The sequence below is a fragment of the Pygocentrus nattereri genome, chromosome 4 (genome assembly GCF_015220715.1).
Source record: "Pygocentrus nattereri isolate fPygNat1 chromosome 4, fPygNat1.pri, whole genome shotgun sequence".
Lineage (NCBI taxonomy): Eukaryota > Metazoa > Chordata > Actinopteri > Characiformes > Serrasalmidae > Pygocentrus > Pygocentrus nattereri.
The window spans coordinates 24,323,199-24,351,092 of record NC_051214.1 but is presented as its reverse complement, the minus strand read 5'-3'; the positions used below and the strand labels follow the sequence as shown (position 1 = coordinate 24,351,092).

General features: G+C 40.2%; 1 protein-coding gene across 2 annotated transcripts; it reads right to left on the bottom strand.

Moving 5' to 3' along the window:
- Positions 1-713: 713 nt before the first annotated feature.
- slc25a24 (solute carrier family 25 member 24) lies at positions 714-27,866 on the bottom strand. 2 transcript variants are annotated; one of them, XM_017718459.2, is made up of 10 exons: positions 27,352-27,866; positions 23,170-23,296; positions 21,434-21,521; positions 18,927-19,038; positions 13,825-13,983; positions 12,894-13,046; positions 7,293-7,400; positions 5,815-5,982; positions 3,746-3,896; positions 714-2,754 (listed from the first exon to the last, which is right to left on the bottom strand). In XM_017718459.2, the coding sequence occupies exons 1-10, from the start codon at positions 27,532-27,534 to the stop codon at positions 2,573-2,575; spliced, it is 1,431 nt and encodes a 476-aa protein (XP_017573948.1). In that variant the 5' UTR covers positions 27,535-27,866; the 3' UTR covers positions 714-2,572. The 2 variants fall into 2 exon arrangements, with proteins under 2 accessions (XP_017573948.1, XP_037393599.1); XM_037537702.1 differs by lacking the exons at positions 18,927-19,038; positions 21,434-21,521; positions 23,170-23,296; positions 27,352-27,866 and adding an exon at positions 17,458-17,641.
- Positions 27,867-27,894: the final 28 nt, after the last annotated feature.

Here is a 27,894-nt window from a genome sequence, read left to right as displayed (position 1 = left end):
TAAGGGAATATTTATTCAAAATCTCTGTCAGCTTCTTGACAGCTACACATCCTTTCAGACTCATAGTGCTGATTTATCTTCTCAAAAACCTGTGGAATTTTTCCACATCTGAGGAAACAGTGATGCATATCTTTAAATCATTTTTTTGAACTCCACTTTTAGAAACTTCTGTTTTTGCACATATTTTCCTTTGCCTTTCCCCTTCCTTATTCTAGTAGATTCTCTAATATCTAATCTATTCAGAAACATCTCCTCACTGAATAATACATGAATTACTAATATTTACTGGCTGTTTTGACTGTAGGGTAAATAAATGAAGGGTGGTCTCTGACTTTTGCACAGTGCTGCACATTCTTACAAAATATTTTCATCCCACTACACGTCAGCGGTGGCGGTCAGTTGTGCTCCTTGACGTGACACAAAAGTAGCCAGCAGGTTCAGTGTTATTTTGATAGCTCCTATTAAAAGGCTTTAAACTGACAGGCCAACACAGCAAAGGCACTGAAGTTCTTGCATCAGAGGTCCACATTACATAAGCTTCTTGTTAAGCTGTCACCTTAAGCTTGGCTGCTTGTGAGTGTCTAAGATGTGCAGTACTCTTACTGCGTTTAAGACAAGGCAAGGCATCTAGAAGCAGCTAGCTTAGTTACTGTTGCCAGGTGGTGATAAGACTTTCTCAGATACATTATTAGCTACATGCACGACACAGAGGATCAAAAGCACCACTTTATTGAAGTATTTAAAATATTTTAATGTAAACATGGGAGTTTCTAATATAACAAAATGTGGGGGGAAGGCAACACAAAGTTATTGCCAAATCAGTTATCAGCAAACAGAACTAGCCACACATCGTATAAGGCACGTCACCCCGCTCTCTGCAGTAGTGTGCAAAATACTAAACAGCAAGAACAAACAAAGTGTTTAATTCTCAAACAGACTTTTTTAAGGACTTTCACTGTACGTCTGGTTTCCTACCAAGAGGTTAAGTTGTGCGGATCTCTGTGTGATTAACAATAAAAAACACGTAAACCTGAGTAAATCCGGACTCAATTTTCTCTCTGTTTTTTAAGGAAAAACAGCTGTTTCTCTGAGCCATTTCCCAAAAGCACTGTAGCACAATGAGGATAATGAATTGAATCAGTCTGTGTTGAACAGTGCAGTGGTGTGAACAGTAGGGCTGGGCAATATGGCCTAAAACATATAGCAGAAAAATATTACAAGGTTTTGACACAAAATCATGCAGGACATACAAGAAACTACTGTAAAACAAACTTTCCAGTGCAGGGATATTTGGAAAAGTTTTCCTAACCGCAACAAAACAAAGGTGTTTAATGTTGGCTGCAAAGCTTATGCAGAGAATGTCGATCACTGTAATGCAGTTCTGCGCTGAAGCAACACTGCAGCATTTTTCAACCTCATCTCTATAATGGCAATAATACTGGACAATAAAATCAATGGGCCTCATTCACCAGTATCTTCCCAGGTTTTTTCTTAAGTGTTCTCGAGAAAGGTCCTAAGAAAAAGTCGACGTCAGATTCATGACGTGTTCTTAAGCTGCAGAACTGTTCACACCTTTGCGCTTGTGAGTGTGTGTAGATTCTGTTCTTATCGAAGAACAAATCCAAATAAGAAGACACTGATGTCAGAATCTTTGAAAACTAAGTGGGTTTTAAGAAGAAATTTCTTAAGATCAGCTGGTGGATGTGGCCCAATGGTTTTCCATGTAGGAAAGAAATGAAAACCTACTGACGCAAATTATACAGAACAGAAGTCATTTGCTTTCATTTCTGGCAGTAAACAGTTGCGTAAAGCAAGTACACTTTCGTAAACTGATCAGTGAACGACGTCTGTAAACTAAGCTGTAAATCTGCATAATTTTTTTTTTCAGAGATGAGACGGATTTCCCAGAGGGTAGTATTTGGGTTAATTTGTCCACATAGTAATGTGGGTGGAGACAAAGGCTACGTTCACATTACAAGCCTCATGGTTTCCACTTCACTTGAACAGGCCTTTATAAATTACCTCCAGATGTTCAAATTACTACATGCTGAAACTTGCCTGATTCTCAAAAGCCTTAGGATTAGTGGTAGGATAAGGACTAGGATTAAGGTTAGGTTTAGGTTGTGGGTTGAGTTTAAGGTTAAGGGCCAGCTTTAGGGGAAATGTAGCTCAACTTTAATCACGTACTTTGAATGCAAGTTAAAGCCAAACTGAGCAACAGGCTCTCCGAATAAAGAATTAACTGACAAATTTCTGACTCTTAACAAGTTTAACATCTCCATCAAATCATCACATCGCCCAGCCCTACTGGATACTCTGGATGAGGCTTAGTGCTGCACACTATGAATCTTTGGGACACTGGCACCGTGGCACTGGAAGATGTTTCAGGAATTGTTTGTTTTCTCCCTGAACAATATACACAGTATTGGATAACTAAAGATGTACACCCACACTTTCCTGTTGGTGCCTTAGGAAATAAACTTTGGCTCATACAACTTCCCACCGCCATCACCCCATCAGCCATACACACTCATTCACTCACACCACCCACACAGACACACTGACACACACCTCACTTAGAAATGCCTAAGCCGGATTTCATGTACTCATACACCACGTAGCTGATGCTGACAGCAGGGATCACTTTCATGAAGTTGGGTAGGATTCCGCGGTAGAGGCCGAAAAAGCCCTCCTTCTCCATGATCTTCTTCACCAGCTTTGACATGGACACCTGCTCCGCACCTTCCACAGACGCTGGAATACAGAAAAACTCAAAAGTCATGCTCACTCTGGACAGATCTCCTATTAACCCTTACGAGCAGCGGTCACTGCTGGTAACACCAAAAACATGGTGTCACTTGATATTGACATTTTTCACTTGTAGCTCATTGACACAAGCAGAAATTCTGTCGGAAGTGTGGATTAACTTTGTCAACACCACATTTGTGCTCTGAGGTAAGAGGAGATATTTTCTAATGACCTGAATTGCTTGAAAAGTTAATCATCGTTTTGTTTTGAGGAAAGAAAAACATTTGACATTTGACAAGTTTCTGTCATCAAAGCAAGATTACAGAATAGAAATCAAAGGTAGATGATTTTCATTATATAACTGAATATAATCACACACACACACACCTTCTATGCCACTTATCCTTTTGGGTCACTAGGGGAGCCTATCCCAGCAGTCACTGGGTGGAAGGCAGGACACACCCTGGACAGGCCACCAGGCCAGACACGTATATATTCACAAGCACACACACCAAGGGGCAATTTGGGATGTCCAATTGGCCTGACAGCGTGAGGAAACCCACACAGACATGTGGAGAACCCCCAGAAAGAACCTTGGTCAGCCGGCCGAAGAATCGAACCTAGGCCCTCCTTGCTGTGAGGTGACAGTGCTACCCACTGCGCCATCATGCCATCCTGTATGCAGTTACATAATTACGCAAATGCTTTTAGTAAATATAGCAAAACAAGAAGTGTAGACTTCTAACCAAAACATGCCGCTAGAAAATGAGGACTTCTGGAGACATTACTGTCATAATATGAGGCGAATGAACTGTCAGCAGACACGTGGTGTTTACAGTAACTCTACTGTGTTACAGAATAACAGACATGTTGCGTTAACTTACACTGAGTTACACAAGTTGCTCTCCTTCACCTGTAAAGTTACTTTTTTAGTGCTAGAATATAATATTAAACATTCAATAAACAATAATAACTGTGAGCCTGGTGGAGTGCTTACCTTGGGCCTGCATGCGTGTGCGGACCAGGGCGAGGGGGTAGCTAGCCAGCTGACCACATGTACTGGAGATTGTTCCGCAGCCCAGCAGAACCAGCACCCCGGGGTTAGCTGTGTCTTTGGCATAGTAGGACAACCAGGTATTCTTTAGTGTCTATGTAGACAGAGAGAGTAAGACAGGTCAAGAGATGATGAGAGGCTTAGATGATGAGTGAGAGAGTGATAGTTACGCTTCCTCTCCTTAAATAGGCTGACAAAACAGACATGGTTTTAGTGAGTCTTGGCACCATTTACAGGTTTTTGTTTCTTTTACTCGTGTTTTCTCAGGGCCGACGACCTGCTCACAAGGTCTCCCCCTTCACACAAAGCTACCAAGATGGGAGTCACCTTAAGCCAGCCACCACATCTTTTCAAACTGCCATTAACACAACATGACTGGGCACTTCACCACGCTTGGAGGAGAACACTAACTGCCAATTCTGTTACTATACCTCACAGGCACTTGTGTTGGCTATGGCATTTTACTGAGTGAGGTCTTGGACTTGAGGTCAGGACTCAGGCCAGTCAAGTTCTTCTACACCAAACAAGCTCATCCATGTCTTTATAGACCTTGCTTTGTGCACTGGTGCGCAGTCATGTTGGAACAGGAAGGAGCCGTCCCCAAACTGTTTGCACAAAGTAGCATGTATATGGGTCAGTGACATGAAGTGCATTTTTTGTGAAGTTCATTATTTTCCCAAAAAATTATTTAATAAATTATGACATTCAAGAGTACCTCTTTTATGTGAAACAATTTTAAGTAAACCGTCAAAAAAAGACATTTATTTCTATAAACTTTTAAATAAAATAGTTTGGTAGAATTTTACATTTGAAAACTTTAAAATGAAAACCATGTTGCAAAATAAAGTGACAACTATTGTCTCCAAGTTCTGACTTCCTCAAATGTCAGCACATCCAAAAACAAAGGACTTATATTTTGAAATGCTTTTACAAAAAAGGGGCCAGGGCACTGCGTTATAAAGAACACCCCAATTAACCTTCACGGTACAGTGCATCTGCCCTTACACAAATTTTGGAAAAAATATAATTTTTGAGTCACGGTTATAACAGTTCAGTTTACCCTGTCAGGTGATTTGACCTCAGGAAAATCATGAACATGTATAATTCTTAGAATAATGTTCATTTATTTGAGCATAAACTCAAGTTCCTTAGGCACTTAGTACTTAAGTACTTAGAGCGCCTAAGTGGATGCCTGTTTAATTTGAAATGAATCTGAAAAGTCAGGTGGCATAACCAACCGAACCCCCTACTGAAATGGGCAATTAAAAGCTTTGATAACACTAACTATAGTTCAGATATAAAATGCACATAGATATAAATGCAAATAAAAAATGCACGTCATGCATTTTTAATAAGATTATTTAAAAATGTAATTTTGAAAACCTTGTTCTTCATGTTCTTCAGGTGGTTGACCTGCTATAACACAACTAATCCACCTAATCAGCACATGGACAAGGCCTTCCTGAGTTGAAGTCTGGGTGTTGGAGCAGAAACAACACTGATGCAAGCAAGGCAGGTTCCCTAAGTCCTGTAAGTCCCTTTAGTCCTGTAGTATCATGAAGAATGCCCAGAGGTGACACACATGAGTTCAGCTTTAAACCGTTTATCAGCTAAAACAGTTTTTCCTTCCCAGAAATGCAGATGTTGTCCATTCAAACTCTCTTTAATAACATGTCCAGCCTTATCATTAGACAAGTGTATCATCATGAGACGAGTATATATCTCTGTTGTCGGAAGAAAACCTCTCCAAAATGGTAACTTTACAGGAGAAGGGAAAAAAATGCTTTACCTTTAATGAAAGTCAATGTAAGACCAGATGTTTTTCCACGTCATTTGGGGCCATTTCTTTTGGTCCATTCATCATGAAATTTACACATAATGTAAAAAAATAACTGGTATTTTCAAACTATGTCAAAAACTTAAAAAAAAAAAAACAACAGAAATGGAGATAGGAGGATTTCTTCCAATAGCAGAGACATGCTTGCTCATATTTATAATCTGTTTTGACTCACCTCATAGATCGCCAGGTCAATTCCTGCATATGGAATGATGCCCAGGATGTTGGGGATGTAGCCTTTATAAAATGCCTTCACTCCTTCTTTCTTCAGGATCTTTTTGGCACAGTCAAACATTCCAGAATACTGTCCGGTCTTCCTCAGCGTCAGTCTGGTCTTCATCACCTAACAGTAAAGAAAGCAGCAGTCAAACACACTGTTTACAGAATACAAACCCGTACATTCCTACTGTGTGTTGAGTTCATTTTCACTTTACTGTCAAAAGAAAACATTACAGTAACTTTTCTAACAACTTGAAAGCATTTCCTGTTCTTTACAATGTAAACATTTCATGACAAATGGACCCAATTACTTTGAATTTATTCTTGCAATATTATTATTAGAGGTGTAATATTTTAGTCATTTGTCTGTGAATTAGTATTAATACTAGTATTAATTAGTATTAAGATTATCACTGTTGTAAGAAGAAAACCTTGTGTCTCCATTTTTGAAGTTTTTCAGTTTTTGACATAATTTGAAAATCTGCGTTGCCTTTTACATAGTCTATAAATTTCATGATGAATGGACTAAAAGAAATTACTCAAAATTACATTGAAATGAGTCTGGTTCCATTGACTTACATTAAAAGTAAAGTAAGTTTTTTCCTTCCCCTGTAAAGTTACCATTTAGGAGATACATGGTTTTCTTCCGACAATCGCACTACACTGATTTATAGGTACAGCAAGATTAACCACGCAAGAACCCTTTCAGATCCATTCAGACCACAATGCTTGATGCATGAAATATACTCTTACCCTCTACTGCACACATTATGAGAGCAACTAAAAATATATATTCAATTCACTTTTTTGCATTAAAATGATATTTGATTTATTTTTTCAGACCTGTTTATTAAATTCAAAAACATGAAAAAATCATAGTAATAATGTGTGCAGGAGCCCTTTTGGAGTGTGTTGCCTAGAGGTAACATTGTGCGACAATGGGAAGAAATGGCATAGATCCATGTTCCCTGAAGTTGTGAGACCTGGCTTTGTGACTGGCTAAATCCCTTCTACTGTCACACAATGTTGCCTCTAGGCAACAAACATATTTCTGCCAATTCTCAAAAAAACTTGATACTGAATGTTAAAAAAGAGGCTTCAATGTGCTAACTTAGAGATAGTATGACCAAGTACATGCTTTTTATTGACTTACTCACACTCTTCTCTATATAGTTAACCCTTTGATTATCTTAAAAAAATAATGTCATTGTAAAGTGAGGAAAATTAGTTTGTTGCCCTGAAGCAACATCATGCAATAGATGTTTAAATTATGAAAAAATCACAAGCAAATCAAGAACACTACGCAGGATGTAGGAATAAAGAGAAGAGCGCCTGAGCGTGAGTTTACTATAAGATGTGAAACAGGCAAGCCTCAAGCAGAGGAACGTCAAGTTAAATTTTGCTAGGTAGACAGTTGCTTGTCTCTGCTCTTACCTCCATGGGGTAGATGGCAGTCTGCGCTGTGGCTCCGGCCAAAGAACCTGCCATGAATCTCTCGTGTGTCTTAACTTTCCCCCCCTCTGTGGACAGCAGCTTCTTATACTGAAAGAACAGAGCAGAGGAATATGCATCACAAACTGGTTTATACTGTAAAACTTAAAAGCTGGGTGAACTAAAAGTGTGCCTTCAATTTATCACCCCAGTGGCACTGTTAACTCAAGGAAGAGAAATATTACAGGTGATTCAGTTTCACTGAGCTCATTTGAAATTTGTGCAGGAGACAAACATTTTAGTGTCAGTAATGCTTTCTTGGCAGGGAGACTGGTGGTGGTGGTGTGACACTCAAGTGGCTAAAAATAAGATTCACTTTTGGACCTGTGTGAAAACAGTAACTTTTCAAGAGAGACAGAACAAACTTTAGAGGCTTTCCAAAACTGTTCCGGCCACGTCTATTAAGTTAAGTGATACTTTTTTGATCCCACAACGGGGGAAATTCCACCTCCGCATTTAACCCATCCGTGAAGTGAAACACCACATACACACTAGTGAACACACACACTAGGGGGCAGTGAGCACACTTACCCAGAGCGGTGGGCAGCCCTATCCACGGCGCCCGGGGAGCAGTTGGGGGTTAGGTGTCTTGCTCAAGGACACCTCAGTCATGGACTGTCGGCCCTGGGGATCAAACCAGCAACCTTCCGGTCACAGGGCCAGATCCCTAACCTCCAGCCCACGACTGCCCCACTCTACTGCAGCGCAATCCCTCCTTGACAGTGACACATAGTTTTGTTGTATATGCTCTGAACTCTAACAAGCCATGTTTGAAACAATGACTATGAGGTTAAATGTGCAAACATTTTAGCTTTAATTAAATTAAGTACATTTTATGTACATTTGTTAAGACTGAAATATAGCTGGGATGGAGAGGGGGCACCCATGCTGGTTGCATGGGTGGGGGAGGTGGATGATCTCAGTATTCTTTTTATCTAGCTGGGTTTTCAAATAAGGCATGTATAGCTTGAAATAAACAAGGAATGTGCTAATACACAGCTTATAATAATAATAACAATAACAACAACAATAATAATAACAATAATAGTTGATGGTCCTATTTTACTTTTCTAGCTTTACCAATCGCATGCGTTGTAAATACTACGTGACACTACTCAGCCAATCAGATCTGTGCATTACGATGAGCACCGAGACTCCAGTGAGGGACATTCAGTTGTTGACTGCATAAGATATTGATATAACTACTAGGCTACTTAAGTATACAGTATATGGCACTGACATTATGATGTTCTGGACCTTTGCTTGAGGAAATTTTCTCTAACTGAACTTTGAATTGAATTTTAATTAAATAGCCCTGCTTTCAATAATGAAGGGTTTTTATTTAAAAGAACAGGAACACTATCCAGGATGTGGCAACTGATGTGTCTAAGATAATGAAGAGAAGAATACACACCATGACCTCACACTAGCAGGCAATAAAGCAACAGCCAGGACTCCAGTCATTTACTGTGGGAGTACAAGATCTGTGGCTGTGATTTAGCGACAAGGGGCGAGCAAAACAACGTCAGAGCGACGAAGTCGAGTTGAAATTTTTAAATTTTACGCAAATGAACTACAGTGAAATGAAGCAAAAATATAAATGATTGCCCCAGACAAATTCCTTGAGCCTGCTGTCTGTTTTCTGTAACTGCTGGCATTTGGTTTCCTATTCCCAATAGTATTTTGCAAAAAATGAAAGAGAAGTTCATATTGTAAACAAAAGAGCAAACCATGAAGTACATACATTCTACACACCCACATGCAAAAACAAGAATAGCCTACATATAAAGTTCAAGCATCATTAGCAACTTGCTGGTCCTAATATGACTGTGCAGGAAGGTCAAGTTACAGTTAGTCAGTTAGCCTAAAAAGTTAGCCTGTCAGCTTCTCGTTCAAATTTTTCCATTCCACCTTAAATGGTGCATCAGCCAGCTTCTCGTTCAAATTTTCCCATTCCACCTTAAATGGTGCATCAGCCAGCTTCTCGTTCAAATTTTCCCATTTCACCTTAAATGGTGCATCAGCCAGCTTCTCGTTCAAATTTTCCCATTCCACCTTAAATGGTGCATCAGCCAGCTTCTCGTTCAAATTTTCCCATTCCACCTTAAATGGTGCATCAGCCAGCTTCTCGTTCAAATTTTTACCCAGAAAGTGACTGCTGCTCCATTTAAGGTGGAATGGGAAAATTCGAATGAGAAGCTGGTGAATAGGAAGGCATCTTCAGCTTTGTCCTTCTTACTGTGTTTTCAGATTCAGATTCAGATTCCTTTATTGATCCCAGGGGGAAATTGCAGTTGTTACAGTTGCAGCCATTTATGTAAAAATAAACACTTTACTAATAATTTAAGACAATATATAGAATTTACAGTATGTACACCAGATTTAAGTACTCTACACACACAATTGTTGTTATTGCACATATGACCAGTTTTTTGAATCACACACTGAGGGAGGAGTTATAGAGTTTGATGGCCACAGGTAAGAATGACTTCCTGTGGCGCTCTGTGGTGCATTTTGGTAGAGTGAGTCTTGAGCTGAATGAGCTCTTGTGTCTCATCACCATATCGTAGAGTGGGTGGGAGCCATTGTTCATAATGGCCCGCAGTTTAGACAGCGTCCTCCTCTCCGATTTGGAGAATTTATTTTACTTGTATGTGTATTAAGATTAGAAATGATTCACACATTGATGGATTTACTGATGTGTGTGAATACTTTCCTGCTGGTCCAGTCAGCTAATTATCACGATCAGTTATTAAAGTAATAAAAGCTACTGAGAGCAGTCCATGCAGCCTGGATTAATCTGTGTCTGAGCATTATAACAAAACAAATGTGGTGAAAATTGGTTGCGTAATAAGGAAGTTGTGTCCGATTTAATCCTGAGACTCTTCGTCTCTCAATACACGTGACTGTGATCACAAGCGGATCTTGACCTCTCCAACATGTCGGATGTGCAGACGTATCCCCTCAGATAGAGAACGACAGGCATCTAGATACTGTAATTATACCTATGTGTGAAACAAGTGAGCATTTTGTATTGATATGCTAGCAGGAAGTATTTTGAAATGTATAGAAGGATCTAGAAGGCTCAAATCCAACCAAACACCTCAGGCAGTGGCTCTTCACTAGGACATTCACTCAACACTACAGCCAAAGCACCTATTAAACGTTTCAGGCCAAAAAAGTGGAATAATCTTGACTGGCCAAGTTAAGCACCAAAACTGAACCATATTAAGCAGGTGTTTCACTTACTGACAAGACAAAGCAAAGGCACTAAAACCACAGGAGAACTGAAATGGTGTGTCAGAATAAAAACACCCATCTTACCAGTTAAGCTGTAACATCAAACATTAGCAAAAAGAGCATTAGTGCATTATTTATTGTAACATGTGTGGCCCTGTCTACTAATGTAGCAGAACAAAAACAATGCTTAAATCTAATGCAGGCCATTACTGTGTAAGATTAACATTAAATGCATTCTGGTATTTAGATTTCCTTTTTTTGCAACCCTTTGTGATTAAAAGTACAGCTGATTCAAAAACAGCTCTCAGAAACACAACTTCTTCTTCTTCTTCTTTCGGCTGCTCCCTTTAGGGGTCACCACAGCGGATCATCTGCCTCCATCTTGCCCTATCCATTGCCTCCTCTACTTTCACATCAACCATCTCCATGTCCACCTTCACTACATCCATAAACCTTCTCTGAGGTCTACCTCTTCTCCTTCTACCCGGCAGCTCCATCTCCAACATTCTTTGACCAATATATCCACTATTCCTCCTCAACACATGTCCAAACCATCTCAACCTGGCCTCTCTGGCTTTATCTCCAAACTGCTCCACCTTCACTGTCCCTCTGATCTGCTCATTTCTAATCTTGTCCATCCTTGTCACTCCCAACGAAAATCTCAGCATCTTCATCTCTGCCACCTCCAGCTCAGCCTCCTGTCTTTTAGACAGAGCCACAGTCTCCAAACCATACATCATAGCAGGACACACTACTCTCTTGTAAACCTTCCCTTTCACTCTTGCTGCTATCCATCTGTCACACATCAGCCCTGACACCCGTCTCCACCCACTCCATCCTGCCTGCACCCTCTTCCTCACCTCTTTTCTACACTGTCCATTGCTCTGGATGGTTGACCCAAGATATTTGAAGTCATCCACCTTTACGACCTCTACTCCTTGCATCTTCATCTCAGAAACACAACTAAGCTTCTTAATATATACAGCTGCGGTGGAGCCTGGATGTTGGCATCAAGTCAAATAAATGACTTTAAAGCAATTAAAATGAAAAACGAAGAGCAGTCACTGAATGGGTGTGTTCAGATAATGCATTCCTTTTCCAGGCACAGTAGCATGTAGTTGACCTGCATTTGCATTTGTAGGCATATTAAAGGGGAACTTTAATTAAAGGGGAAAAATATTTATTATTTAATGTAGTTCGCTGTGAAATGTGCCTTTCTAGAAAAGTTTAGAGTCAAAATTCTTCACCATTGTAGTACTAAGAACCAGACGTCCGTATGTGTAGATGACAAATATCACCATTTTCTCCGCTATCCAAAATGACCAGTGAACTTGTGTGTCTTGTTAGTTTTTGTGTATCACGCTGATAATGATAAAATACTGTGAAATTGAAAAAATATGTTTTATTTGGGGTCTATGTTTTCCTTATGTACCTGCATGTAGAAACAGGAATCCATTTAAGACACATTTGTGAGTGAAATAAATTAGTCGTCATTATCCACCATGCATATATCACTGTTAGCCATTAGCTTAGAACAGACTATCTAACAAGGGCCACACAAAAAAAAAAAGAAAAACTTATCTACCACCACCAAATAAATTGGTGAGCGGAGTAGCATGTAGTTTGTTGTTGAGACCAGCACTTGCTATTCACCCTGGGATGTTCTGCTTCAGCGCCGCTGGGTTTGGTCTCTCTTTCTCTCTCTCTCTCTCACTCTCTTTTGGCTCTGCCTCTCTTCTTTAAACCACTGCAACAACTTTGTGTTTTCTGGTTCCAAATAATATGGATATACGACATTCTGGAAACAGACTTCCTCAAAGTCCTCCGCAAAGTCTGCCATCTTACAAAATAGGTAAGAAAACCGTAAAAATTAAATGTCGCTGGTGTTAGCCGTGTTGAACAGCTGTAGCTACAGGCTAGTCACAACAAAAGCACGTTAGGTTGTGCGCATTGATCTCAGCTGAGAATGTGGTTTTGACAGTAAGAGTTAATAGTAAAATACATATTAGGCCAAAACGTCGTAACAAAACTATCATAAAACAATGTCTCAGGTCTCAAGTCATGCATTCCTCACCATTTTGCGTAATAACTTAACGTGATGTAGCTTTTAGAGCCATTAAACATTTCAGACGTCTGGTTCCTAGTGCTATAATGGTGAACAATTCTGACTCTGTAAATTTCTCTGGAAAAGCGCATTTCACACCAAACCCCTCTGAATGATTTTGTTCACATCTATACCATTGAACGTTGAAGTAATTTTACAAAATTGGTGGAGCTCCCCTTTAAAAAACACTTCTCTCTTACCTGCTCGTAGGCCATGAATTTGATGGCTGTTTCTGGAGCAATTTTCAGCACGTTGACTCCATTTCCTCGCCACAAAGATGTGACACCCCCCTCTTTGATCATCTGCTTAAACCCGCTGACCAGACTGATTTTGTTGGACTTTGAAGAGTGAACCTGCAACCCAGAAAGACATTTTTACCCATTCATTACTGTGTTTTACACATCAATAATACTTTGTGTTTGTGAGTGAAGTTCACAGATTTGTGCCCCTGAAAACATAAGCAGAGTTTGTTTTAGCACAAACAAGATATGACACCAGAAATATTTACCCAGAGCCGGTTTATGAGGAAGCCTGGCCACTTCCTATTTCTCCTGTTATATCAAAAACAGGACGGCTAATCAGCAGAGGGCACACGCAAGTGAGTCCTCAATGAATGGGAGTGAATGGCGCTCAATGGCTAAAAACGAAATGTTAAAATAGTTTCTAATCACTCGCTCAGAACGCTTCTTTAATTTTAGAAAGCAGAAGGATGCATTTCACTACAAACCCAAAGAAACTCACCTATACTTTTCCTTTTTACTACAGCAAACAGGTTTTGTGTAGCAGGAGGCGGGCTTTACTACTAGAGCCCGATGATTGATTGGCGAGCGGAGCAGCTCATTGGCTTTTTGCGCTTACTGATGTCATGAAATTGAATGGGACACATTTTTATCTCCAAAAACTCGAGTTTAAAAGCTCTTAAAATATAACAACAGTGTTAAAGACATACATTCTTCAGTAATGATTATATTGTTTTACAGTGTTTCACCATTCACAAACTATGATTTTGCTCAAATGCTCCATATCAACCCATTCATTTTGGACTCACTCAGGAGCGCCCTCTAGCGTTTGAGAAAACCGGAAGACACTGCAGAGCGGTCATTCTCCTCTCTACAAGTTCTCTGGACGTACCTGCATGAAGACTTTCATTCTGTCCAACGGAGCGGTGCCTGTTCGAGAGACCGCCCCTGCCATCGCCCCAGCAACCAGCTGCTTCCACCACAGGCCAGTGGTCTTCTCCTCTTCAGTGAACTCGTCTGGGATGGTGAGGCTGTCCCCTATATCCAGCACCTAGACCACAATACCACAAGACACAGATCACTTAACTCCCACCTTTGCAGACAGAGGTGTTAACCTTTTCTACTCATCACAAAACAGACTGTTAAGCCTCTGCTTAACTGAGTAATGAATAATGTACACAGTGTCACAAATAACGCATTTGCATACGTTTTATCAAACACTGGATGTAACAGAGTAGCAGTAACCAATTAAAGCTACAGTTATAGGCTGAATAGTGTTAGGTCTCAGTGATGGACGGGGCAGGTAAGCGGGGGCAACTTCTTAGCCATCCCACTGTTTTTACTTACTGAAAACAGCTTGTTCGTCATATCTTCTCAGTGAACAGTGGAGTGATAAAGGTGTTAAAGCCGCTGAGAAACCATTTAATCCAGAACATGATGAATTCACTTGCGACGGTACTGGCGCTGATTCTCCGAGCTCACGCGCTCTCATTTATCCTCTGTAACTAACACGAGCCGAGAGCATGACGGCGATTTAGCGCCACTGATAATACAAAAAAAAAACCGCAGACCTCGAGAATAAAGTCTTAATATTTATAATTAAACATTAAAGTGTTATTAACGCGTAATGGCAACCCCCCTAACAAGTAGTAATTTTATTCTCAAAACAGTACCACTTTATTCTCGAAACGGCACCACTTTATTCTCGAAACGGCACCACTTTATTCTCGAAACGGCACCACTTTATTCTCGAAATAGTATGACATTACTCTCAAAGTAGTATGACTTTTTTCTTGAAATGGTACGACTTTATTCTCGAAACGGTACTGTTTTGAGAATAAAGAGGTACTGTTTTGAGAATAAAGTGGTACTGTCTACGACTTTATTCTCCAAACAGTACAACTTTATTCTCCAAACAGTACGACTTTATTCTCCAAACAGTACGACTTTATTCTTGAAATGTTACCACTTTTTTGATGAAACAGTCATACTACTTAGAGAATAAAGTTGTACTTTATTCTCAAAACGGTACGACTTTTTTTCGAAGCAGTACGACTTTTTTCTTGAAATTATACAACTTTATTCTTGAAACAGTATGACTTCATTCTTGAAATAGTACGACTTTATTCTCAAAGTCTACTGTTGTTATTTTTACTAACAGTGGCCCTAAAACACTGTCATAAGCTAGTTAGCTAGCTAGCATTCTGGAGCAGCAGTAAACTTTACGGAAGGGAGACCGACAGTCCCCATAAATCAGGCACGGCTGATCTCTTCAGAGTCCGCTGTTCAGAGCTGATAATATCGTGCTACCATTGAACAGCCTATTATTAGCTTAATAAACAACAGAGGTGCATGGTTTTATAAAAGCAGTAGAAGTTTCCGTTATTCAAATGAGTTTGTTGTATTTGAATATTTGTTTTGAATATTTAATTTTGAATATTCTACAGCCCTGACATACGGTTGTTGACCAGGTCTGAGCTGGTGTCCAGCAGAGTTTAATGAGTTTCCTACACAGATTCAGTTCCACTGTAAAAAATAAAAAGTCTGAACTTAAATGATGTAGTAACTGACAACATGGCTTGAGTTGAGGAAACCAGAGTTCAAACAACTCAAACGTCTTAGTTGAGTCAAAAATTCTCTCAGCTACTGTTTCAGCTCTGCATCTCAGTTACATAAAAAAACCCTGAATTTGTTTTTTTTTACTCATTTTCTCCACTAGCCAGCACACCTTCTATCACACAGTTCCCATCCGGCATATTTTCCTCTTAGGCTTCAGATATGGACAGCTGCGGTATTGCTTGGATTCAAACTCACAACCTCCTGATGTTGGGATGAATTATTAAGACAGTTGCGCCAGTGAGACGATGCCACGCTTTAAATAAACAAAAAAGGAAATATTTTCTCCGGTGTATTAAACATTTGGAGACACAAACTCTGAGCTGCTTCATGTGTTCCTGAATGCTGCAGTGGACTAAGCCATCACCCCAAGAGGAGATTAGGGCTCAAACTCACATCGATGCCACAGCCATCAACAAGTGTGTACCCAGGAGGAAAAACGTCTAGCAGGATTGTGTGATGGAAAGTAGGACGTTGAGTATAAAAAAAGTTCATTTTATTTACCTGACTTAATTGCAGAACGAAAAAAATGAACATAATTTTTGATTATATCATAATGTTTGAGTTGTGTGAACTCTGGTGCCCTCAGGTTGAGTCACCTCAAGAAAAGCCATGTAATCAAGCACTGTGATCCACCAGGAACAGAATCGCCCAAACCTTGGTTAAGGCCTTCCCATCAAGACACATGTACATGTGTGAAAGAGTTTATTTGGGCCTAGTGTTACTCAAGGCAGTTGGCAATGAGTACGGGAGAGTAATTACGTTGAACAGGATGAGGTAAGTGGTCATCAGCCTTAATCAATCAGTCACCCGTGACACCTTGACCTTGCACACACCAGCCAGACAGCAGGTCAGCCCATAGACCACACTGAGCCCAGGGTCCAGTATCACATTCATGAGCCACAGATACCTTCACACCTTTCTACAGTACCAGTTTATCTTACTAATAACCATAATACCACACAGTGACTCTCACCAGTCCTTAACTAATACTTCACTGGTAGCTTGAGCCTAATCCCTGGGCTTTTATGTAATCAATGGTCTTATGTAACAGTGCTGAGTTTAACAGAGCACTTGTACCATCAAAGATTTTTCTCACGAGCTACTAAACCAGTTCTTCATTGCTGGTTGTTTGTGTAGCATTTCAGTTGTTTATAACAGGTGAGGCTGCACAACATATTGTCATTTGTCATCACAAACCTGCTTTGGAAGTACTGGTATAACAGAAGGCTGCAATACGCAAATGAGCCTTAAGAAATATTTACTTGTGTCATGTGAGCATCCTAAAGCATTTAATACACTTGAATCATTTTGAAATGCAATACATGTCAACCACATCAAAGACTGACCTATGCATTTTTAGTATACTGCAAGGCATATTGCCAGTGTGTAGGGATCTAATGCCAATGTGTTATTTTGTCATATTGTGCAGCCCTAAAAACAGCCTGTTCTACACTTCAACTCTGGGTTTGGTATGCTGTGAAGACTGGGCTCGGTCTGTACTGATCACTGGTGATTTTTACAACATAGTAATCAGTGGTAAGTTGAGATTTCTAACGTCATCAAATGAGATTCACCAAAAGGAGAAAATGAAACATTTCATCACTCGCTGTGAAAGATCTAGCCAGGCATTTAAACTGCTAATGATTTCTCTTAGAGGGGATTTAATCAGATGTATCACATTTTCTGCATAATTCAATTGCTATGATGTAAAAAAACTTTGATATGAAATGCTCCGTTCTAGAAAACCTTCACATTAAATCACCCTGTATAACTTTTTTACATCTCAGTGATTGAATTATGCAGACATTTTGAAAAATCTGTGAAATTCTCCTTTCATAATAATTCCCCTAGGTTGTAGCCAACAACAATAAATATAGTTTGAACTCAAGAGAAAAAAAGAACCTACCACATCCACCTCATACATGACCCCGTCCTCCTCGAAGTCGATGAGGAACCATTCCCCTTTGGGCTGCTGCTGCTGCAGCAGAGCCATTCTAACCCAGTACTGCCAGCTTGTGTGGTACTGGTATCATCTGAAAGCTGTGGTGAAGACCTACTGTAGCACTCTTCCTCACTGCGTGATGAAGTGTCCCAACCCCACCCGATCCTGTCCGTTCCCTCCACTTCCCGAACTAATCCCCAGAACAGGACAGGCTTAAATTAGCTCACTTGTGCTTAACCATGCAGGTCCAGTTAACCTCATGCTGAGCGAAGCTTCAAGGTCAAAAGGTCATCCAGTGACCCCTAATGTAGACTGGAACTAATGGGGAAAGGAAGATTTCTTTAAAATAACTTTAAATCAGTCGAATTATCAGAATAATTGAGGACTATGATAAAACGTGATGAAATATTCCTCAAGCTACTTCTTGAATTGGTCATTGAACATTGGAAGCACATTGCTGCTATTGTGAGTAAATCTCTCTAAAATGTTCTTATGAAGTGGAATTTTGGATTTAACACATAATTCAGTGGTTAACATATAAATAAAGTCACCTAAAGTGGTTTGATGTTAAACGGGTTTATATATTTATATATTTATACACACACACACACACAAATATAGGCACTTTATTTACTATCCAAAAACACTTATGAGGCTTCTGAGTTTTGTATGTAATGATGCAGATGATAAAATGGTGGTAAATCTGAAAGAAAAAAAAAAACTTTTCTCTCTGCACTATTTTGCTGCACAGCACCCTGTACCTACCTTTCCACCATGAATTTAAATGATTTGAAGTATATATTCTAGGCCAGAACAATGTCCCAGATATTAAGCAGAATATTCATGACCACTTCATGTAATAACTTTCTGTGAGGGAATTTTTAGAGGCATTAAACTCCTCAGATGTCTGGTTCCTATCACCACCACTGTGAACAGTTCTGCATTTCACATCAAACCACTCTAAGTGACATTGTTTACACCTTAATCTTAACTTAATTTTGCAGAAACATTTTTAAAAAATGTGGAATTCCCCTTAAACTTCACACCTGGTATTGTAATTAAAAATGGAGTGATCAGTTTTCAAAATTTCTAAAGGCAACTGATGTTTTGAAACTGTGAAAAAAAAAGACTTCATTAAAATAATGCCTTATCTCTTTAACTCACTCTCTCTGAGGGATATTAATGGAAAGCCAAGCCTCTTAGGAGACCGCCTGCCTGTGTGACTGGGTGCTCACAGTGTGTCTGTCCTGCAGCCCTTCATTCACGTCCCCTTTCATTAACCGCAATCTTCAAAAACTGGTCAATGACTACACAGCAACCCACACAAATTTCGGTCACATGGATACCAGCAACTAATTTTCACGCCGCATAGTCATATCAGCAGCTGAGATCAGTTTAGGAGGCATGTCATGAAAAGTGAGACTGGAGCTTACAGTGGAGTGTTTCCAGAAGCGTATGATCTCCTCCAGATCGGTGGCTGGATTGAAGAGGAAGTGCTCTTTCCATTCATTCCAATCCACTGTCATAGTGCCATCCGCATCAATGCTATAAGACAGAGAGATGGGGAGAGGTTTAGTGGAGCATCCAAGATGGTTTATTTTGTTGTTGATGGCAGACCTATTTTTGTTAAATATTATTATTCATTTTTGACTAAAAAAATAATACTAGTTAGTATTAGGGTGGGTGGGTGGAAGGATGGATGGGTGGATGGACGGACAGACAGACGGATGGATGGATGCATGGATGGATGGATGGATGGATGGATGGACAGACAGACAGATAGATAGATGGACAGATAGATAGAACTTTACTGAAACAAATATAGACATAAGAAATAAATATAGATATTTCTGCCCATAGACACAGGCATAAAAAATAGACAAAAAGTAAATATAAGTTAAAGTATAAGAGAGTACAAATAAAAGTATCTCAATCAAAGTATCTTAATTACAAATACTAGATTTTATTTATCATTACATGGACAGCATTTCTAAATGAACTATTTTAAGAAAGGACTCTCCTGAGATCCCACAGTATTTAATTGCAATTACATTTATTACTGTATCAGTATCAGCAATTAAATACAGTATCAGTATTAGCAATAGAAAATACTGATACCACAAAGCAATTTCTGAGTGATGCCTGTATGCGCTTTAGTTGTTGGAGCTTAACTGAAGTAAGCAACACTTCGGCAGTGTGGAAATCTAGCATGCTTGAGAGATGAGTAATAATGCCCATTGCAAAATGTGTAGTGCCAGTATTCTGAGGGAAAGCACAACTGAAAGCATTTCAATACATCAAACTTCATTAAGTTTGTCTGTGACACATAACAGACAGTGAAAATCATTTTTTTGAGGGGTTACTCACAAGTAAGTCATAAGAAAAACTGATGTTAAATCTAAGATAACAGGAAGCATGGCACACAGTGTGATGAAGCTTTCATTTTGTACAAAAATATAATAATGCTTACTGAGGTGGGAGAATCTGTTTGGGTTAACAACAAAATGCAACAGAAACTACGGAGGACAAAAAAAATGTGACATGTGTGACATGGAAAAAAAATGAATTAGCTTGTCCATTTGGCTGACACGGATCTTGTGGAGTGACCGTGAAACCATTCAAATTTGTTCAAAAGTTACTAACCAGTACATACGACTCAATTAGACTTAGTATGTTTTATCTGTGAGACATAACACTGTTTTTAGCAAAATAAAATATATAAACAGTGAAAATGGTACAGCCCTGCAACCCAGAAGGAGAAGCGGCTTAGAAGCGGTTTCTATTTATGTACACAAGCTGCTTGAATCATTATTTTATATATTTGTAACAGGATAATCAGATTTTTTTCACACTGTTATAGTTTAGTATGTGACTTTCTGTGTGCATAACCCTTTGTACAATCTTTGGGTTTTAAAAAGATGACGCTATGAATAAGTTGCAGCTGTGAGGCCTGTAGAATTGTGGTGCAAAGAGAACAGATAGTATGTTCACGCGAAAGATATTTTTACTAATCATGTGTCTGCATCATTTTTTTTAATTAAGATAGCTTCAGCCAATTGACCAGATAAGATAAGAGAGTCAACTGTGATCAGTTTGGTCATCTGGAATAAACCCTTTAAAACGCTACTCCAAGAATTCACCCTTCCTGCATTGGCTTTTCTGTGGTACAGACAAATTCCAAACTCAACATATGCAAAAGCACTGCTTTACTTTCGATTCCTGATTCAAATCTCTACCTAGTTTACAGCCAAGTCCCAGATAATTCACGTTCTATCCTTACGACAGCACTTCCACTCAGGGCAATGAGAGAGCAAGGGTAAATTGGATTACAGACTCAACTACAAAGATGCCCTTCAGAGACAACTCTGTTGCTCTGTTTCTGTCCTCTCTACTTCACTCTTTTTCTCTAAACACTTCCTTACTCATCTTCATACGGCGTGTTTACGCATTAATAGAGCGCTATTTGTCCCTCTGGATTTAGCTTATGGCTTATCACTTACTCTGCTGACTTGCGGCCTGGCGACGCTTTATCAGCGTAGAAACAGTTGCTGCTGACTATGACCTGAGAGTCCACCACACCCACAAGCAATACACTACAGTGTCAGCGAAAGCCCTCAAAGCAAATATAATTACAAATTTGCATAGCTTAACAACTCAGCACTGTGAGATGGAACAGTACGGACATGTCCAGTGACCAAAACGATGTTTTCCAATATTTCAGTTTTGGACAAAAACACTGAATGTTTAAAAATCAATAATTCTAATGAACTTTTTGCACCACAAGTATTCAACTCTTTGATTTCTATGCCCTACTACTGTTTAGCATGATTAACACCTCTAATACCGCTAACAGTTCGGTTTCTTTGACCATATGAAGATCACAGATCAGAGCCAATGGCAGTTACTCTGTGGACACGAGTTATACATGCTGTGTAACTACCTCTTGAGGATCTTTTCTGCACTTTCCTTCGAGATGTTCATACCCAGGTCTTTGAGTGCTTGCTGAATCTCTGTGTAGTCAATGCGTCCTAAGGAGGAAAATAACAGTGAAATTCACTATACAGAAATTACTCAAATGCTAGAGCTTTCAATAGGAATGTTTTAAAGGGCATTCTGGCCTAAAACTATCACTTAACAAGTTATATTTCAAGTTATGCAGCATTCTGTAGCACAACGATGTGAGACTCGGCCCAATTGGTTTGACGGAATTCACTATGGCTATGTTTACATGTGGGTGGTTGGTTAGTGTAGTAGGTAACATCTCTGTCTTCTAAGCTGTAGACTGGGGTTCAATCCCCACCTGGGTAAACACCCTACACTTTACCAATAAGGGTCTTTGGGCAAGACTCCTAACACCACCTTCGCCTACCTGTGTAACAATAATCAAATTGTAAGTCGTTCTGGATAAGAGCATCAGCCAAATACCGTAAATGTAAGATTTTTGCCAATCCGATTGAATACATTTTGATTACAGATTCAGACTGAGGTGTTTTTACTTTCTACTCAACAGTCTGATGGAAAACCACCGTTTACAGGCTCACTATAAGTAATCAGATCCAAAATGACGTGCATGCGTCGAGAACCACCAGTGCAGACGCTACCATGACAGTGAACATCACGAGTCCAGTCAGAGTGAAATGAGTTTTCAGTTGGTGCGCTTGTGATTTTACTTCCTTGAATGAATACGTCATGTTCTGAGACACATAAGCAGGACGTCCGTCTCACTGCCACCTTTTAAAGCTCAGAGCATAAACTTCGTCTCCTCTGCAGACCAGTTTCTGCTCCGCCACGTTGAACGTTATAAACTTTCACTATAACGCGATGCACATCATCAGAATGTACTTACACATTCCGATTGGGAATGGAATCAGATACAGGCTTTTACACGGTTATTATTCTTTAACAGATTATTTACAGGATCACCTGCCTCGTTCAATCAGACAGAGATTGTATTCCGTAAGGCCTAAATCGGACTAGTATATTCCAACTGAGGTGTTTACATGGACGTGTTCTATTCCAATTGAGATATTAGTCGGATTATTAACGGATTGTCAGGCTGCATTTAAACATGGCCAATGTTGTATATTTTTGTGTTTTCATTCCTTAATGTTCTCTCACTGCATATATGATGTTAATATGTCATTCTAGTTAGACTGCTAGCCTAGTTACTAATGTAGAGTAGTGTAGCTATCTGGCTTCCCTCTGCAATAGCCAGCTAGTGGGGAAAAACACATTTTAACAGGCCACTCTCAAGTATTCAACTTCAAAACAGATTTTCAAAAGTTCCTCCCACCTTCGAGTTACATAAGAAAGGGGGTTTTCTAGTCTTTAATTCAGAAAATACTCTAGAGATTCCTGTGGCACCACTGTAGGAGGGGAGTGACCATGTTTATAACTGATGTAGTAATGGTTACATTTTTTTATTTTGGCCAGTGTGCCCCTTTAACAGAATCTATCTTGTTACAGATCCTAGATTTGAATCTACTGTATACAATACATTAAATATAAAGCATTAGCCTATTAATAAACAGCAAGAAAAACAAACTATGTATTACAGTGTAATAACAGCATATAGAATATGTAATTAAACAAACTGATAGAATTGTAGTAAGATATGGCTTTTGGATGAAAAATATTTAAGCAATCGTTTTTTAAATGACTGAACTGGAACCTTACCATCATTGTTCTTGTCTAGACTCTTGAAGGTCAGGTTGAGCTTTTTCTCATGTTCCTTCAGGTAGCTGCAAAATTCCGCAAAGTCCAGCTGCTCATCCTGATCCGAATCCCCAGAGGAAACTATTTTCTGTTGTATGACAGAAAGTATGCACATGAGTGGATGTTCATTTAGCCTCTCAGCTCTCATGGTACTAAATTTAGATCTCTCTGATGGGATGCAGTAAGTTAATAAGATCCAGACTGCATATTGTTTGTACTTGGTATGAAGCCTTTACGCTTTTGTTAGGCTGCCACCAGCTGTTCAAAACAAGTCAGTGTAAAAATGCAGGTCTACTGAAACTCGTCTTAGACGTATGTGGTCACTGACCAAAAAAAAAAGCAAGTAACTCCATTTTTATGGATGGGTGGATAGATTAATACACTGTATTAATCCCAGAGGGAAATTCTTCTAATGCAGTAGTACAATGGACAGCAAAGAGCAAAACAAAATGAAGAGGACAAAGAATTGCCGTACACTATTTACAGATATATAAAAAGAAAGTAGAGATAATAGAATAAAATATACTACAACAATTAATATCAGCAGTGTGCAGTACAAAGTGGTGCCTGTCCCTCCAGTGAATGAACTACTGACTATGGACTGTAGCAATAAATGTTAACAGTTGTACAGTTTCCCTTTAACAAAGAATGTTTTCATCCTCCCCTCTAAAGTTTTGGAGATGGTTTTTATTGGACAGCGACGATATGTTACAGCTTATACATTATTATGTGCATACACATCTGTAGCCATGTATATATCACGCAAAGGCTAGAAACAAAGTACTCCATGCCTAAATGGAGAACTCTACCTTTTTTTCAAGATTTCTGCATAATTAATTGGTTAAGATGTAAAGTGTCATTCAGAGTGGTTTGATATGAAAAGCTCTTAATGACAGTTGTTCACTGTGGGGGTGATAGGAACCAGATGTCTGAAGCATTTAATGCTCCTAAATACACTGCCTAATGTCTAAGATGTTGGTTTATAACCGTTTTGAGATAAAGTTTGAGCTTTATTTGCCTACTTTTTTAAATCCATTCGTGGTGGAGAGGTACAAGCAGGGTGTTGTAAAGCCAAATAGTGCCCAAAGAAAACTTTCAGATTTACCACTACTTATCTGTTATTAACATTAGATATCGTCGCTGTCCAATGGAAACCATGTATCTCCATTTTTGTTGATTTTTTGTTTTCTACATCATTTCAACAGACCAGCTATCCTTTACATTGTGTAACAATTTCAAGATGAATGGGCCAATAGAAATGCTTTAAAATCACTTGGAACAAAATCTCTTTACATTGACTTACATTGAAAGGTAAGAGTGTTTTTGCCCTCTCCTGTAAAGTTAATGTTTTGGAGAGACTTGTTTTTCATTGGACAGCGAAAATGGCTATATTAGTGTGCGGTAGACACCATGGCATCTGGTTCCTATCACCAATGAACCGTTTCACATCAAACCACTCTGAATGACTTATTAATAAGACTGATTTATGCAGAACCAACAGAACTGCAATTTTAATACAGTAATGCTTTGTGGCCTACGTTTATGAACCCACTCTACAGAGTCACTCTTACTATGGAGTATGCAGGGTAGAATGAGTGTCTCTAGGTCAGAGCCCAGGATGGGTGTGTATCAGAAGAAAGGGCTTGTTTTAGCACCTGAGGAGTGCCTTACATTCCTAAACCAAAGCTGACACTCCTGCCTCACCCTTCAAGGTCTACCCCAGGTGTATATATGGAAATGAGGAGTATATACTCAGCCAGAAATCTACTAACTGATCTACACTGCAGAGGATGTAATCCATAATACAGTACAGGCTGCATTGCTTAGGGTGACCAAATTTGGGTTTCTGAAAAGGAGGACACCTTTTTTTTTTTTTTGGGGGGGGGGGGGGGGGGGGGTTGGGGGGACGTCGGTGTATCGGTGCATGACGCAAATGACATGGTGTCTGTGTAAAAATATACAACATATGTAACCAACAAAAACGTACACTGACATTTTTTGACTGTAATAGTGATGGACTATTTAAGAAAAAGAATGATAAAAAAAAGAAAAGTCTCCTCTTCAGCCCTGAAAAAAAGGCTCCTCTTCAGCCCTCCTCCTCTTGCATTTGCACTTGTATTTGTCAGAAGACTGCATGTCTTTCAACAGTTTACCCATTAAGTAGGTATGAAAATCTTTGCAGGTCATGTTCCTGAAATTGTACTGGGTGCACAAAATCCCTTTCAGTGAATCCACAGTCGTGCGATTCCTCTCCTTCGTCCACTGCGCTTGCATCAGTGAAAAGATGCGCTCCACATTTGCATCGTGGGCAGGTATGGCAAAAAAAACTGTACCATCTTGAGCAGCTCTGAATGAAAATCAACACTTTTTGACCTTTCAAATAATTTGGTCCACCTCTGATGTGCTTGTAGATCATTGAATTCTGCAGCATTTTTCTCAATGAATTTCTTGAGATTTCTTGGTGACCTGATCAAAGCACTTTGCATCATCAACTTCGACTCCCTTTTCAGCCAGGTTCTTGATCCAGGCCTCTACATCATTCCAGTCTGGAATTTCACTCAGATCCATCCACATAAAAGTGGAGAACTCCTCCATGGGTGCCATCCATTTCTGAAGGTAGTCGAGACATGAACTGTACAGGCCCTGAACCTGAGCCCTGAAATGGTCACACCTTTGTCCATATTCATCCTTCTGCTTTTGAGCCAACATACTCTTGGCTTTGAGAGGCATGAAGTTGTTCATCTTGCGCTCATGAAGCAAGCTCTGGACCATGTTCAGAATCCTCTTCACCTCCACAACAGAGTTATCCTCCCTCTCCATCTCTTGAATATTGGACTGAAACACTGACATCAGTGAATGCATGTGCCACAGGTAAAACCCTTCTTTTGCCGTGTGTCTTTTATGTACTGAGCAATGGTGTCAGCTGATTCATTTGGGGTGCTTTTGATTTCAATTAATTTGCTTTGCACACCACCATTCTCGTAATACTGGATCAGCAGAGGGAACCGTTTTACTGCTCCATGGTTGCTGCCATCAGTGGAGACGCCACAGTAGGGAATACCTTGAAGTGCTTCTAAAGCAACGTCAACAGAATGGGGGGCTATCAGGGAATTTACAGTGGCTGAGAATGTTTGAGCTGTTGGGGAGTCTGTGAAAGCCTTCCTTAACAAGTCCATTGACCTGCAGCTTTCGTGGTGCTTAACTGTATGAAAAGCAAAGCTGCCTTCTGCTGCAGTGACGGCTACACTGTCTGCCTTCTGTGACTTTAGCCGAAGAGCTCTCGCCCCGGCTGCTTTCTGCTTTGTTGAATTGACTGCACCTGCAGGTCGCTGGAACTTTATTTGCCACAGACACACAAGTGCCCGCCTTACACGTCAAGCACTCCGCCTCATACGGATCACGACCCTGGAACGGGGATTTTTCTTTAACTCCTCCGTAAACGTACTTTCGTTTCGGCATTGCCGCAGAACCGGCGGACACACACGTGCTTTCGCGTGTAAACGCTCGGGGGGAGACCGGCAAGCCCACCCTTTCTTCTTCACACACACTCAATGCAAAGTAGATGGATTTGAGGAGAAGGGCGTGGCTAATTTGCGACACAGAGAAACCTGGAATGGAGCGGAGCGGAGCGGGAATTCTAATCACAGAGCACTCGACATGTATTTAGTTTGAGGCCGACGAACAAAATCCGGACGATTTTGAAATTCACCCGGACATTTTTTAGGTCTCAAAAGTAGGACATGTCCGGGACGTCTGGTCACCCTGGCATTGCTTATGGCTGCTGCTAACTGTTTTACACCATGACTTTTCTACACCTGACAAATGGCCTGCAGTCGACACGGCATATTAATTCCTTACTAGTAACACAGGCTTGAGTTACTATCCGTCTTCGCTGACTCAGTAAGTGGGTCAAACGTAAAAGGGGCTTTTGTTGAAGCCCAAAGAAACCAACACGAATGCTTAATAGCAGTGAAGAGGGGTTGTATCCTCTTGGGTGGGGACAGGCCTGAAGTACAGAGGGAAAACTAAAAGAATAAAGAACAAATAGTGAAAAGAACGGTGGTCAAAGTGGCTCTGCAGTGCAAAAGCAGTGCCTGTGTAGATGTGTGGGTTACTGTGGTGTGTCTCGTGTGGCGGTTTTACCTGCGCTGCGTCTGCGCCCACAGTGAAGCCCAGAGCGGCCAGGCCTTCGCGCAGCTCCGCCACATCCACCTTCCCGTCTCTGTTCACGTCCAGCTTCTCGAACAGCTCCTCGAAGTTCTTCGTGGCCTCCTCGCTCACACACCGAGCCTCGGTGAAGACGAATTTCCTCAGCACTTGATACATAATTATATATTTGGCTGATAAAAAAGCGAAAGTGAACCACTGAAACTGAGGAGGGGAGAAAAAAAAACACTGAGGTTGCTTTAAGGCTGGTTCGCGTTAAACCTACTGCAGCAGCTGAGTCTTCAGGAACGCGACCAACTGCGCTGTAAACACCATTATCCTGTAATCTCGGCAAACTGTTCTTTATCGCGGAGTTTTGATGGGTGGAAGGAGCTGTGGACGTTAGTGTAGTAAGAGGGAGGGACTCGACGGGTGAGTTTTTTTCCCGAGGTGCCTCCTCATCTCGGAGGACACACCCTGCCGGATAACACGCTCACTTAGACCAAAGCTACTTCTCTGCCTGGTGGAGTGTAGCTGAGC

Bases quoted from the DNA above. Each gene is read 5' to 3' on its own strand.
- slc25a24 (XM_017718459.2), bottom strand. From the start codon at position 27,534: ATGTATCAAGTGCTGAGGAAATTCGTCTTCACCGAGGCTCGGTGTGTG. The intron at 7,401-12,893 runs GTAAGAGAGAAG...CTGTTCTTTCAG, and splicing joins AATTCATGGCCTACGAGCAG to TATAAGAAGCTGCTGTCCAC. The intron at 2,755-3,745 runs GTAAGCACTCCA...TCTGTATTCCAG, and splicing joins CACACGCATGCAGGCCCAAG to CGTCTGTGGAAGGTGCGGAG.